Here is a 14,370-nt window from a genome sequence, read left to right as displayed (position 1 = left end):
CACTGCATGCCCTGGGAAGTTCAAGCAAAGCGTCATCATAGGAAAAAAATAGAATAGCAGTTAGATATTGTAGTTGGGGAAGGATAGGGATGTTTTAATACAGGTAGATTAAAAAATAGCTTAGATTCTGGCACTAATAAGGCTTTATAATGAAATGTTGTTTTACTTTGGACCATCCCTTTTAAGAACCCCATTGTCAGAATTGATGGTGTTCCCAGCAGTGGGTCCACAAGGGTTCGGCATGTCGTTAACACCTGTTTTGTGGCTTGGTGGAATAACCCCTTGATAGGTGCAGATCCTAAGTGTGAGACCAGCACCATCTACAGAATGGAAGTCCCCTTATTTCCCCACTCCAGCTAGCACCTGGCCAGTATTGGGGTGGTGGGATAGAGGTTGAAGCACAAGATTTTTAATTCCGATGGTGATTAGAGAGGGCTGGTGCATTTGTAAATGTTTCTTGCTAGACAACCCCTTTAAGATGGCTTTACGCAGCTGATGGTTGCTTCACCTGACCGCCACACATAAATGCCCAGTTTGGACAGTTAGGGGAAGCTTAGGCCAGTTTCAGTGAAGCACCGTTTATTCTTGCCTCAAAAAACCCGACTAGACCTCTAGCCCTCCCGACCGGAACTGACATAAGCCTGTATGAAGCAGTTGGCCTCGATCAGGTCGGACCGGATCTTCAATTCTTGTTTCACATATGATTGAAATTGGCATAGACCTCCCCTAGTACATGACAAGCCTTAGGGTCGGCACTAAATAAGTAATACCTGACTATTTAACTTCTACGTGGATCCCATCTATCCCAATCTTATCTTGTGAAGGCATTAAAATAGATTCTGCTACTTTCGACTAGTGTACTTGGTTGTATAGTAACCACTTCCGTTGTTCTACCCTTCTTCCTCCAGCTCTTAATTCTCGTGTAGCTGATGTCTGGGGACATTATGTGAATGCTGAAACTTGTGTCTTTCTATTTCCAGGTCCCCATCAAGCTCTGTATTAAAGGAGGAGGAGTTCAGAGAATCTTTCATCTGCCATTCACCAGATCACTATGCCCTATCTGACGGAGACTATTCTCCACTGGACAGGTATCTACATTAGAAGTGTATTTAATGATCCCAGATCTCCAGCGCTGAATATTTGGTTTTATGTCTCAGAATGTGCTTATTAAGGAGAGGAGTAGTGATGAGCATCTGGGTGCTTGGGTATGCATTGAGAATCACCGGTGCTAGAGCGCCATGCTGGACACCCTGCATGCTTATTAGCTGCCTAACAGCCGCGAAACATGCAGAGCTGAAACTTTAGCACCAGCGATACGCGGATGCTTACCAGAGCACCCCAATCTTCACTTGAGTGGCGGTCCGAGCACTCCTCACTAGATAAGAGATCTCCTAAGGAGATCATTTCTGAGTGTAATGATCTGGAGTCAGGATTGTGCACAACATGAGTCAATGTTGAAGATTGATTTGTTTGAGAAAATGATTTTCGTCTTCTTAACTGTAATATCTTTTCCACTTAGTGGCTTTTGCCAGTCCGTGGGTCCAAAGAGTGACTCTGAGCTGGAAGTTAAAGCAACAGACCCTCTGCTACGAGCAGAGCCCCAGATGGAGTGGACATGGGGTGGTTTTCCAGAGTCCGCCAAGGTACGTGGTGTCTCTCATCTTCATCCATCTGCATTATTTTAAAGGTTCTTTCCATTCGCCCGTGAATAAGACTTGTGCTGGGTACACTTGTGCTCCTGTATTAGTTGCACCCAGCTCTGTTTTTGGAGCCTGAAATAACTGGTGCCAGAACTGATGCAAAAAATGCACAAGTTATCATCAGGCTTTCTTTTTTTCTCTTTTTTTTTTTAAATAACTTTTTCCCTTTCTGTTTGCTTAACAAACATGCAATCCCTTCCCGCATATGTTGGGGCTGTCGAACAGCCACGGGAACTCGAACATATTTTTCATGTTTGCTCACCAATAGTCTGGCTGTGTAAGTGCTAGAACAACAAGAGTTATACCAATTGTATAGTAATCCGATCTGACAGCTGTGTGAGCCGACATGCAAATTTTCCCGGAAGTGCAATTGGGGGGGGGGGGGGTGTCAAAACACATGGAGGGCATCGGCACGCCTCCAATGCATGTTTAGGCTAATTTGCATGTGGGTTCAACACTTGATTTCTCAGCACTGCCAGATTGGATTACTGCAAAACAGGTAAAACGTTATTTTTGTACTAGGACCTATACAGACAGGCCACTTTTTTAAGTAGTAAAGTCTGTCTGACAAATTCACTTTTAATAACCTTGTTGTGCATCCATAAATGATTTGCGTGATCACCTTTCACTGGTTCTGAACATGCATGCAATGTCCAGGCCTGTCTTACGCTGCCTGTTGTGCACAGGGGAGAAATGAAAGGGTTAACACAAACCAGATCGTACCACAGGCCAACAAAGCGGCTTGTAGGCCATAATTCTCAGGTTGGCTTTCATATTACAGCTTGGCTAGATTTCACCAAATGTAAATATGGGTTTAGAGAATTAATGGCTAACTGGTTATTGTTTTAGGTCAGCAAAAAGGAAAGGACAGACCACCCACGGACGGCCACAATTACTCCATCTGAAACCACGCACTTTAGGGTGATCAGTTCCGAGGCGCTGTCTGCATCTACGGAGGAAGAAGTGTCTATAGATATAGATGACGCCATTTGCACGGTGTATAAGCCAGAACCACGACCTCATTCCATCAGTGTTCAGGTTGATTCCGAACTGCCACCCGCCCTGGAAACCGACGTAAGCTCCCCAAGTATGGAGGAGATCCTCTCCCTCGAAGCTGCTGATACACTCTCTGATGTGAAGCCTGCACTAAAAACAGACTCCCCAAGCAAGAAGAAAGGTACGCAAGACCCCAAACACAAGCCACTTGTTCCCTCCTGATGCTGCAAAAAATGCTTGCGTCACACCCAAAAGTGTCACTAGAGGTGCTGACACGTATCAGTGATAGGCCCAGGTTACTCTCTGTTCCCAGGTCTGCCTGTTACTTATTGTCTAAGTCAGGGGTCCTCAAACTTTTTAAACGGGGCCAGATCACGGCCCCTCATACCATTGGAGTACTGGAATATAGTTTTTAAAAAAAACTGAACAAATTGCTATGCACACTGCACATATCTTATTTTGAAGTAATAAAACAAAACAGGAACAAATACAATATTTAAAATGAAGTACAGTTAAATCAACAAACTTGCAGCCTCACCAGTGCACATATTGGTGGAACTCCACTTTTAGCTCAGGCTCAGACTGGTGTGGTGCGAGAGTCCCCAGTAGGCAGCATAGGACCCGGCATTTTTAAAAAAACAAAAAACAAAACAGTATTCGCCTATGTCCCCCACTGCTCTGAAGAGGCGCCCGCTTGTCTCGGTCTTCTCCCTGCACAGGCATAGGCGGCGTGACGTCATCATGCCGCGCAGGCGGCGTGATGACACATGTCATCTGTGTGTGCTCATTGCATATGGAGGGCTGCGCAACGCCTTTTCACGGCTCCTCGTTCCGCTGGCCCGCTGGCATTGAACTGCAGTGAAGTTCAATGTCGGGCCGTAGTTTTGAGGACCCCTGGTCTAAGTAAAGTAAGGTGCGCCAATGTGTATGTATATGTGTGTGTATGTATGTATGTATGTGTGTATATATATATATATATATATATATATATATATATATATATATATTATATATATACGCACACACGTTTTTAGACTCTCCGAGGCCACATCACCTTTTCCAGACGCTTTGGAAACAGTCTAGTGTGGTGAAAATATCTGTTGTTTTTTGGTACAAATCAATTATGTGTAAATTGATTTGTGGCAAAAGATGGACTATTAAAACAAAGGCTTTGGAAAAGTGCTACGACTTCTCACCCCCCAAAAAATGTATCAAATTTAAATGCCCCCCTCCTTTCTGAGCCCCACAGTGTGGGTAAAACATCTCTAGCGTCCACTTGTTTAGCATTTCTGTAGTGATGTGAGCCCAACTAACTTATGGGTGCATGCCTCCAGAAGCGCGAGCTGGGCATAATCTACTTGTGACTGCAACGTACTGGTCACTACAATAGCAGATTTGCAATTTTCACTCAGCAACATCCACTAACCACTACTGCTTGTTTCTGGAAAACACCCATGGAGCCAAGTATCAATACTCAAATTCCCAAAGGGGTATAATTTCCAAAATGGGGTCACTTGAGAGGGGATTCTGCTCTTCTAGCAATAAGGGGCTCTTTATATAGAATCTGCAAACCAGTGTAGGAAAATCTGCGCTACAGGAGGCAAATGGCGCTCCATCCCTCAAGAGTCTCGCCGTATGACTAAGCAGTACTGTGCAGCCACATAAGAGGTATTTCTATATTCAGCAGAAATTTTAGGACACATTTTGTTGCCATTTTACCCTTACCCCAGTATGAAAATGTTAAATCTGGGGCTAACACAAAATCTTGGTGGTTAAATTACATTTTTTCTTTTTTTCTTCACAGCCCAATGGTATAAACTTCTGTGACCCAGCTGTTGTGTCAGTATGATCACTGCACACCTAGATGAATTCACTGACAGGTGTAGTTTTTTAAAATGGAGTCACTTATGGGGGTTTCTGCTGTTGTGGCACCTCAGGGGCTTTACCAATGTGACATAGCACCCTCAAACCTTAATAGCAAAACCTGCACTGCAATATTGTGCTCCTTCCCTTCTGAGCTTTGTACTGTGCCTCAAAAGTAGATTTTGACGACATACGCGATATCTGAGATTTTCTACAACAAATTGTATGGTCCATATTGCTCCTGTTATCATTGTGAAAATAAGAAATTTTGGGGCAAAACAAACATTTTTTACTGAAAAAAAAAAAAAAGTTTTTAATTTTCACAGTTCAGCTTTATAGCCTGATCTTACAAGCTTTTTTCTTTTCAAATAATTTTTATTAAAGTTTAACAATTTTAAAAGGGAAGGGGAAAGGAATCAAAAGAGAGAGATCTCCATTTTACAAATAGTAAAATCATACAATTAACAAGCTTTTTTCTATAGTGGAGCTAAGCTTTGCTTTGAACCTTTATACTGCCAGTTTTGGTGCAACTGTGCCCTGGCGAGTCAAAGCTGGAGAGCACCACATGGGCACTGCTGTGCCGCTGGTCTGGACTGTCGGTCAAGCAGGTGCTGGGTGGCATCAGGGTAGTACTGGTGCACGCCTATTCAACAGCATAAAATAACCCATTGAAACTGGTCATACACATCCAGTAGGAGGATTATAGGCCAGGCACACATCTGACTCACAGATCCTCTGACTTCCCCATGCACATACAAGCTGTGCCTGATCCAGGGTCCTTTTATATATGAGAAAGTTGCAAGCTACTGCCAGACAATTGTGACTGCAGTTTTTTCCTCTGACAGCAAAGAATGTGTTAGACTGCTGTAATACTAACTGCATTTTCTCATTGTGCTCTGGAGCTTGTTTAAAGGGAAACTGGTTAGAGCCATGCTACTAACATCAGGTTTTCCTTATGTACTTATCTCCATGGTTAGTGCCAACGCCAGATTTACTTCTAGACTTGATGTTTTGTCTCATTAGTTGTAATGTATATAGAAAGCAGCCAGCCTTATCGAACGCTTAAGTGAAGTATTTGATTTTCTGTGACCGTCCTGTTAACCTGAATGCGATCAGCAGAGACCCATGCACAAGCTGCAGTATCCTCACCATTTATACGTATAGAACGGATTCAGGCATGGCAGCTTCTTCATCAAACCTGCTATTTGTGAACACATTTTAGACCTTCAACCAATCGTGGATGTTGGCATTCATTTATTCAAGAGGTCCCTCTAGATCTGTTTGATATTACCCTTGTGATATTTCGTAATGCTTTCAGCATCTCTCAGCCGGCATGTGTGTTATATTTAATGGGATGACTTGTTCTTGGTAGATTGCCAGCAATTTGAACATTTTTCCATTCCATGATGTTTTATCCTACTGAATAACTGGGATTTCATACTGCTTTTATGTTCTGATTGTCCTGAGGGCATCCAATGTCACCCTAAGCTTGTGTTCACACGACAGATTAATATCCAATATGTCGTCTCAAGATTTTTGATGGGGATTGTCATGTACTGGGGCTGATCTTAATACAGATGAACTTCAGTATAAACTGCAAATCCTCATCGTAAATCTGAGACTGATTCGTTGGATTTTAATTTGTCGTGTTTTAATTCCATATTGCCTTTCTATATCTCTTGCCTGAAATGGGGAATAATTCAATCATTGAGGAGTAGGACATACCTTCCACTCTTTTTCAAACTTTTTTTGGTAACAAATATACAGTTGTGTGAAAGTATTTGCCACCTTCCTGATTTCCTATTCTTTTGCATGTTAGTCACACTTAAATGTTTCAAATCACCAAACAACTTTTAAATATTAGACAAAGATAACACAAGTAACACAAAATGCAGTTTTTAAAGTAAGGTCTTTATTAAGGAAAAAAAATAAATCCAAGCCTTCAAGGCCCTGTGTGAAAAAGTGATTGCATGATGTCTAGCTTTTGAGAATCTTTTGGTCTACTTCACTTTGTCAGGCAAGTCCTATTTAAGTTATTTCTTGATTGAAAATAGGTGTGGCAGTAATTAGGCCTGGATGTGGCTAGGGAATTTGAACTCCACTTCCCAAAAGTTGTGCCACAGCGAGTTTGTTTTCAAGGTGGTGGTGGGGGCAATCACACAGACCTTCATTTAATAACGGCATCATATATTTACTTGTTATCTTTGTCTAATATTTAAATTTGTCTAGTGATCTGTGTGACAAGCATTCAAAAGAATAGGAAATCAGGAGGGAACAAACACATTTTGACACAACTGCATATGGATGCAGAATGGACCAAAAAGATGTCTGAACGAACACTAACTTTCCCATAAAATTTTGCTCACCACAATCCAGATTTTCCTGAATTAATCACTATATACCATAATATATATTCCATTATGGAAAAAGATCAGACGCTATGGTTTTCATTAGTTATGTTGTCATTCGCTACAGGTGTACGTAAGAGAAGCCAACATCAGGGTCCGGGCGACATTTATCTGGATGATTTAAATGTTTTGGAGCCGGAAGTGGCCGCACTTTACTTTCCCAAAAGGTAAGCTTCATTATAGTAAGGGTGCGTGTATTGGCCACGATATTATTATTGTTAATATAGCGCCATTTATTACATGGTGCTTTACATGTGAGATGGCTGAAAAGTTCTATGGCAAATTGACGTCTCTTTTTAAATGCTTGTTTGCATAGTTTCAGTAGGTATAATTGACCTTACACTTATAAAAAAAAAAAAGTTAATGTAAAAGTTAATGCGTGGTCAAAACTCAGCACCTAACTCTTAAGTAATATCTGCAATCTGTTTCTACTTCTTCCCTCGCATTTTCTTTTTAAATCTCTACTCCAGCAGTTTTCATTGCAGTGCTGGAGTGGTGCAACTATTCTAGGTTCCCTGTTCCCAGTATTATACTTATCAGTAGTCTCCTTCTGTTATCGGCACCACTCCAGTCGTCTTCTTCAGTTGTGACCTGCCGGATCGCTCCAGTGTTTGCTGAGCGAGTCAGAAGTCGCACCTCGATGTAAGTCTATGAGATTGAGAATGAGGTGTCATAGACTTGCATTGAGACACGGTGACCGTTACCTGTGACTTCTGATCAGTCCAGACATTGCAGTGACAAGATGGTGGCGTGGCACCAGAGCGGTGCTGGGAACAACTGAAGATGGTGGCTGGAAAGTTAAAATGTTTTTGGCAAGTGCATGTAGTTTTCACACAGAGAACGTGGGGTTTCAATGAAAGGCTTAGCAGCTGTAATATCTGAACACTGCATGGGAGCATATCGGGAAGAGATGTTTTGGCTGCGTTATGTTTTTCTGGGTGAGCATGGCCTAAGATCCCATCACATCTAGTATTGTGTGACCACGTGCCATATACACAACATATGTAATTGTAAATCCTGAATTTACACTCCTGTTACTGCATTCACATGTCCCAATGTTTTCGAGCGCCACCTCAACTAAAAAAAAAAATGATGGAAGGCTCGTGACTAATTTGTATCCCTAATGTGAGGAACCTTCTGTATTGCAGTGACTTGGATCCTGGTTCCAGGCAGTGGATGGAGTCTGAGATGCTGTCCGGCTCGCAGTCGCCACAGTCTGTTGGTAGCGCTGCCGCAGACAGTGGCACGGAGTGCCTCTCTGATTCTCCCATGGACTTGCCGGATGTCACACTTTCTCTCTGTGGTGGTCTGAGTGAAAATGGAGAGATCTCTAAAGGTGAGTGTCATGATCACGATAGAAGGCGACTGTCCCTAACAACTAACGTATGTACGGATATCTACTTCCTGAAGACTAGTCTGCATGCAGTGTTCATAATCAAAAACCATGTGCTAATTAGGGGTTAGAAGCCTAATAATTAGGAGAGTCCACAATGGGACTTAAGCCCGACCCTCTTCATACACATTCGGAGACATTGGCTAAACCAGCTAATATTGACTGATTTGGCCGACAGTCTGAGTATGGTGGCTTTCGACAGATGATTGTCGAGCGTTAAAGATCCAGCATGACAGATTTTTGGACTGCCTATCCCTTCGTTCCTACTGAGACAAGCTGCCGCCAGGTATGTCTGTCTGTGGGTGTGCTCCTGTGTATGGAGAGACAGCGGAGAAGGCTACCGGCCAAACAATCTACTGAACCATCATTTGCTGATGGCCATCTCATCTGTAGGGAGAGCTTCAAAGGAAACTTGTCCCCAGATTTATGCCACATAGTCTGAGAGCAGCATAAAGTAGAAACTGAGATCCAGTTCCAGTGATGAGTAAGGCTGGTTTCACATTTGCGTTTTTTAGCGCTGGAAAAAAACGCATATGTGCGCATGCGTTTTTTCCCCTATATTTAACATGGGTGCGCATACCTGCGCGCTTGTAAGCGCATGTATGCGATTTTCATGCGCTGCGTTTTTTTGGGGTGTGCGTTTGTATTTTCCAGACGCAGCATGTTGCATTTTTTGGCCCTGCAAAAAAGCGCATGCGCACATATGCGCACGTTTTGCGCTAAAAATGGCCATTATAGCCTATGGATGCGCATATGTGCGCACTGGCATGCTCATGTATGCGTTTTTTTGCATATGCGTTTTTTTTTTTTTTAACCATGGAATTTAGGGGTTTGGGTTAGAGTTAGGGTTAGTTAAGGGGGTTTAGGGTTAGGGTCAGGGTTAGGGTTGGGGTTTGGGTCAGGGTTAGGGTTAAGTATGGTTTGGTTAAGGGTTAGGGTCAGGATTAGGGTTAAGTATGGTTTGGTTAAGGGTCAGGGTTAGGGTCAGGGTTAGGGTTAGTTAGGGTTTAGGGTTTGGGTTAGGGTTAAGTATGATTTGGTTAAGGGTTAGGGTCAGGGTTAGGGTTAGTAAAGTCATGGTTTGGGTTAGTGTGAGGGGCCACCTAATGTTGGAAAAAAACGCAAACGCGGTAAAAACGCACTAAAAACGCATACAAACGCATAAAAACGCTGCGTTTTTTTCATGCATGCTCATAAAAATGCTTGAAAAAAACGCTGCAGTTGTATGCTTTTGTATGCGTTTTTTCAATGCGTTTTTTTGCGGGAAAAACGCGCTGCAAAAAAAAGCAAGTGTGAAACTAGCCTAACTTACTGTAGTTTTAATGGAATCACAAAATCAAAAGTAAACCTGCTGCTAAGTAGTTCTCCATATTCATTAGCTCTGTTTAAACGCCACTGTTTGGCAGCTTTCTGCCTATGCACAGTGTTTGCAGAAAGCTGCCAATCAGTAGAGTGGGTAGGGTTATACAGAGCTCAGCAGTCAGAGAACTGCTAGGTCTGCAGCAGAGAACAGTCATTTTATAGAAACTGCAATATGGAGCCCAGTAATTAATTAACACATCTTTGGAATCCTGGTCTCTGCCGCTGTGTAATGCTGCTCTCAGAATTGAAGGCTCACAAGAGTGAGGGTTGTCTCACATCGGCCCAAACTAGCAATTTCAGCGAGTTGATCGTCAATCCCTTAAAGCTCCTTCACACAAGTAAATGAAGACACTGCAGGAAATATCGTTGCACTTGTTGTCCCCTTACAGCGTCCGTTGTCTGCAGCATGTCCTGTTTACGTGCCCTGTAAACTAATAAGCATTAGCTGATCGCTGCTAATCAAGGCAATGATCAGTGGCTAGTAGTGTTGAGCATTCCGATACCGCAAGTATCGGGTATCGGCCGATACTTGCTGTATCGGAATTCCGATACCGACTTCCGATATTTTTTCAATATCGGAATTCGGCATCGGAATCGGAAGTTCAGTTGATTGACGGCCTGACGTCATCATGATGCGCGCTGTGTGCGCATCATGATGCGCCGTCATTTCGGGCCTTCCGGGGGTCTCTGCCGGCCTGCCGGGGGGCTGTGCCGGCCTGCCGGGGGGCTGTGTGGACTGCCCGGGGTCTGTACCGGCCTGCCGGGGGGCTGTGCCGGCCTGCCGGTGGTCTGTGCACCCTGTGGAGGTCTGTACCGGCCTGCCGGGGGGCTGTGCCGGCCTGCCGGGGGGCTGTGCTGATGTCCGGGGGTCTGTGCAAGCATCGTCCGATGGGACTACAAGTCCCATCGGGCGATGCCTGCTACCATGACAGTGATTGACACATTAGCCAATGATGGGACAGTAGTAGTCCCATCATCCGGCTAATGTGTTAAATGTTAAAAAAAAAAAAAAAAAAAAAAAAAAATACTACATGCATGCTACATACATACTACATGCATGCTACATACATACTACATATATACTACATACATACTACATATATACTACATACATACTACATACATGCTACATACATACTGCATGCTACATACATACTACATACATACTACATATATACTACATACATACTACATACATGCTACATACATACTGCATGCTACATACATACTACATACATACATACTACATACATACTACATACATACTACATATATACTACATACATACTACATACATGCTACATACATACTGCATGCTACATACATACTACATACATGCTACATACATACTACATATATACTACATACATACTACATGCATGCTACATACATACTACATGCATGCTACATACATACTACATACATACTACATGCATACCACATATATACTACATACATACAATACATTCATACAATACATACATAGACATACAGTACATATAACATAGAGTAACATACTTACCAATACTTGTCACATTGTTCCCCGAAGCCATTGTCTATTCCGGGATAAATATTAACATAACAAACCACAAAAATACTCACCCACGATCCGAAGCAGTCCACGAGTGTGTCCCACGACGATCTTGGGTAGAGAACTGCAGCATCAGATGATGCTGCCGTTCTCTACGGGCTGCAGGAATCCAATGACGGAAGGTAGGTATCCTTCCGCACTGTATTCCTCCGCCACTTAAAAAAAAAAAAGTCCCTAGTCTCACTTTATGCCATTGCTTTCCCACACAGCAATGGCATAAAGTGAGACTAGGGACTTTTTTTTTTTAAGTGGCGGAGGAATACAGTGCGGAAGGATACCTACCTTCCGTCATTGGATTCCTGCAGCCCGTAGAGAACGGCAGCATCATCTGATGCTGCAGTTCTCTACCCAAGATCGTCGTGGGACACACTCGTGGACTGCTTCGGATCGTGGGTGAGTATTTTTGTGGTTTGTTATGTTAATATTTATCCCGGAATAGACAATGGCTTCGGGGAACAATGTGACAAGTATTGGTAAGTATGTTACTCTATGTTATATGTACTGTATGTCTATGTATGTATTGTATGAATGTATTGTATGTATGTAGTATATATGTGGTATGCATGTAGTATGTATGTAGCATGCATGTAGCATGCATGTAGTATGTATGTAGTATGTATGTAGTATGTATGTAGTATGTATGTAGTATGTATGTAGTATGTATGTAGTATATATGTAGTATGTAGTATGAATGTAGTATATATGTAGTATGTATGTAGCATGTAGCATGCATGTAGTATATATGTAGTATGTATGTAGCATGTAGTATGTATGTAGCATGCATGTAGTATATATGTAGTATGTATGTAGCATGTAGTATGTATGTAGCATGCATGTAGTATATATGTAGTATGTATGTAGCATGTAGTATGTATGTAGCATGCATGTAGTATATATGTAGTATGTAGCATGTAGTATGTATGTAGCATGCATGTAGTATGTAGCATGTAGTATGTATGTAGCATGCATGTAGTATATATGTAGTATGTATGTAGTATATACTACATGCATGCTACATACATACTACATACATACTACATATATACTACATGCATGCTACATACATACTACATGCTACATACTACATGCATGCTACATACATACTACATGCTACATACTACATATATACTACATGCATGCTACATACATACTACATGCTACATACATACTACATATATACTACATGCATGCTACATACATACTACATGCTACATACTACATATATACTACATGCATGCTACATACATATGTAGTATGTAGCATGTAGTATGTATGTAGCATGCATGTAGTATGTAGCATGTAGTATGTATGTAGCATGCATGTAGTATATGTGTTATGTATGTAGCATGTAGCATGCATGTAGTATGTATGTAGTATATATGTGGTATGTATGTAGCATGCAGTATGTATGTAGCATGCATGTAGTATGTATGTTGCATGTAGTATTTATGTAGTATGAATGTAGCATGTATGTAGTATGTAGTATGAATGTAGCATGTATGTAGTATGTATGTAGCATGTAATTTTTTTTTTTTTTTTACATTTAACACATTAGCCGGATGATGGGACTACTACTGTCCCATCATTGGCTAATGTGTCAATCACTGTCATGGTAGCAGGCATCGCCCGATGGGACTTGTAGTCCCATCGGACGATGCCTGCACAGACCCCCGGAGCCTGCACAGACCACCGGCAGGCCGGCACAGCCCCCCGGCAGGCCGGCACAGCCCCCCGGAGCCTGCACAGCCCCCCGGCAGGCCGGCACAGCCCCCCGGCAGGCCGGCACAGCCCCCCGGAGCCTGCACAGACCACCGGCAGGCCGGCACAGACCACCGGAGCCTGCACAGACCCCCTGGCAGGCCGGCACAGCCCCCCGAAAGGCCCGTACAGACCCCAGAGAGGCTGTACAAGGGCAGGAAAGGGTTTTTCTTATTCCGATACCGGAAGTCCCATAGACTTGAATGGGACTTCCGGTATCGGAATCGGCGATACCGATACTTTTTTTAAAGATCGGCCGATACCATCCGATACGATACTTTGAAGTATCGGACGGTATCGCTCAACTCTAGTGGCTAGCTTTCTGCTCTGTTAGCCGATATTTGCCCATAAAGCCGTTCCTTCAGTCAATGTTTTGTGACATGTTGCTGCTAGTTTAATTCATCAATTGATATATTTTTTTATTTAATACAGAGAAATTCAAGGAGCATATTATTACCTATCAGCAGTTTGCAGAAAACCCAGGAATCATTGACAATCCCAATCTTGTTGTGAGGATCTATAACAGGTAAATGAGAACTAACCAACTAGGGGTGATATCATAGGCGTGCCCCTAAATCTCCACCACTGTGATGCACAATTGCCGCAGTATTTGGTGGACCGTTTTGGAGACATGCAGCACTACGCAGAGTGAAACAACTCTCCCAAAATAAGTGGGACCAAGTGTAGTTAAGCCCACATGTCTAATGAGAATGCTTCCTTAGTGGCGGCGTAAATTTTCCCAGATATGTACAGACAGAGGCGTATGCCGGCTGTGTACCTCTTTAACCCCTTTCTGTCATGTGACGTATTATCCCGTCCATGTGCCCTGGGACTTAATTCCCAGGGACGGGATAGTACACAGCGCCGTGGTGAGCGCCGCTAATCGCGGCCGGGTGTCAGCTGATTATCACAGCTGACACCCGGCACAATGTGTCAGGGGCGGTCACGGACCGCCCCCGACACGTTAACCCCCTTGCACACCGCGATTAAACGATCGCGGTGTACCGGGGGTTAAAGGGAAGCATCGGCAGGGAAGGGGGATCCCTCCGTGCTTCCCTGATCCCCCCCCCCCCACAGCAGCGCAATGTGCAGCGCTGCTGCGGGGGGCTCCATCCCTGCAGGTCCCCGAATCCAAGATGGCGACGGGGACCTTCGGGGGCCTGCAGGGAGCTGGCTTCCTCATGCCTGCAAAGCGCAGGCAAGGAGGAAGCCTTGTGCAGTGCCTATGACAGATCGCTGATCTGTCACAGTGATCTGTGATGTGACAGATCAGCGATCTGTCACATGACAGCTATGTCC

At 43.4% G+C, this 14,370-nt stretch overlaps 1 protein-coding gene across 2 annotated transcripts in view; it reads left to right on the top strand.

Moving 5' to 3' along the window:
* Window positions 1-14,370, top strand: part of LPIN2 (lipin 2) — a 120,898-nt gene that overhangs the window by 51,662 nt on the left and 54,866 nt on the right. For both annotated transcript variants that reach the window (XM_073550890.1, XM_073550889.1), the window contains exons 5-10: window positions 981-1,088; window positions 1,520-1,643; window positions 2,550-2,877; window positions 7,035-7,134; window positions 8,116-8,303; window positions 13,504-13,597. In XM_073550890.1, the coding sequence (XP_073406991.1) occupies window positions 981-1,088; window positions 1,520-1,643; window positions 2,550-2,877; window positions 7,035-7,134; window positions 8,116-8,303; window positions 13,504-13,597 (942 nt within the window). The remainder of the gene's footprint in view (window positions 1-980; window positions 1,089-1,519; window positions 1,644-2,549; window positions 2,878-7,034; window positions 7,135-8,115; window positions 8,304-13,503; window positions 13,598-14,370) is intronic.

The sequence above is a fragment of the Dendrobates tinctorius genome, unplaced genomic scaffold (assembly GCF_039654945.1).
Source record: "Dendrobates tinctorius isolate UK_male_01 unplaced genomic scaffold, ASM3965494v1 ptg000171l, whole genome shotgun sequence".
Classification (NCBI taxonomy): domain Eukaryota; kingdom Metazoa; phylum Chordata; class Amphibia; order Anura; family Dendrobatidae; genus Dendrobates; species Dendrobates tinctorius.
This window is presented reverse-complemented; position numbering and strand designations above follow the sequence as displayed.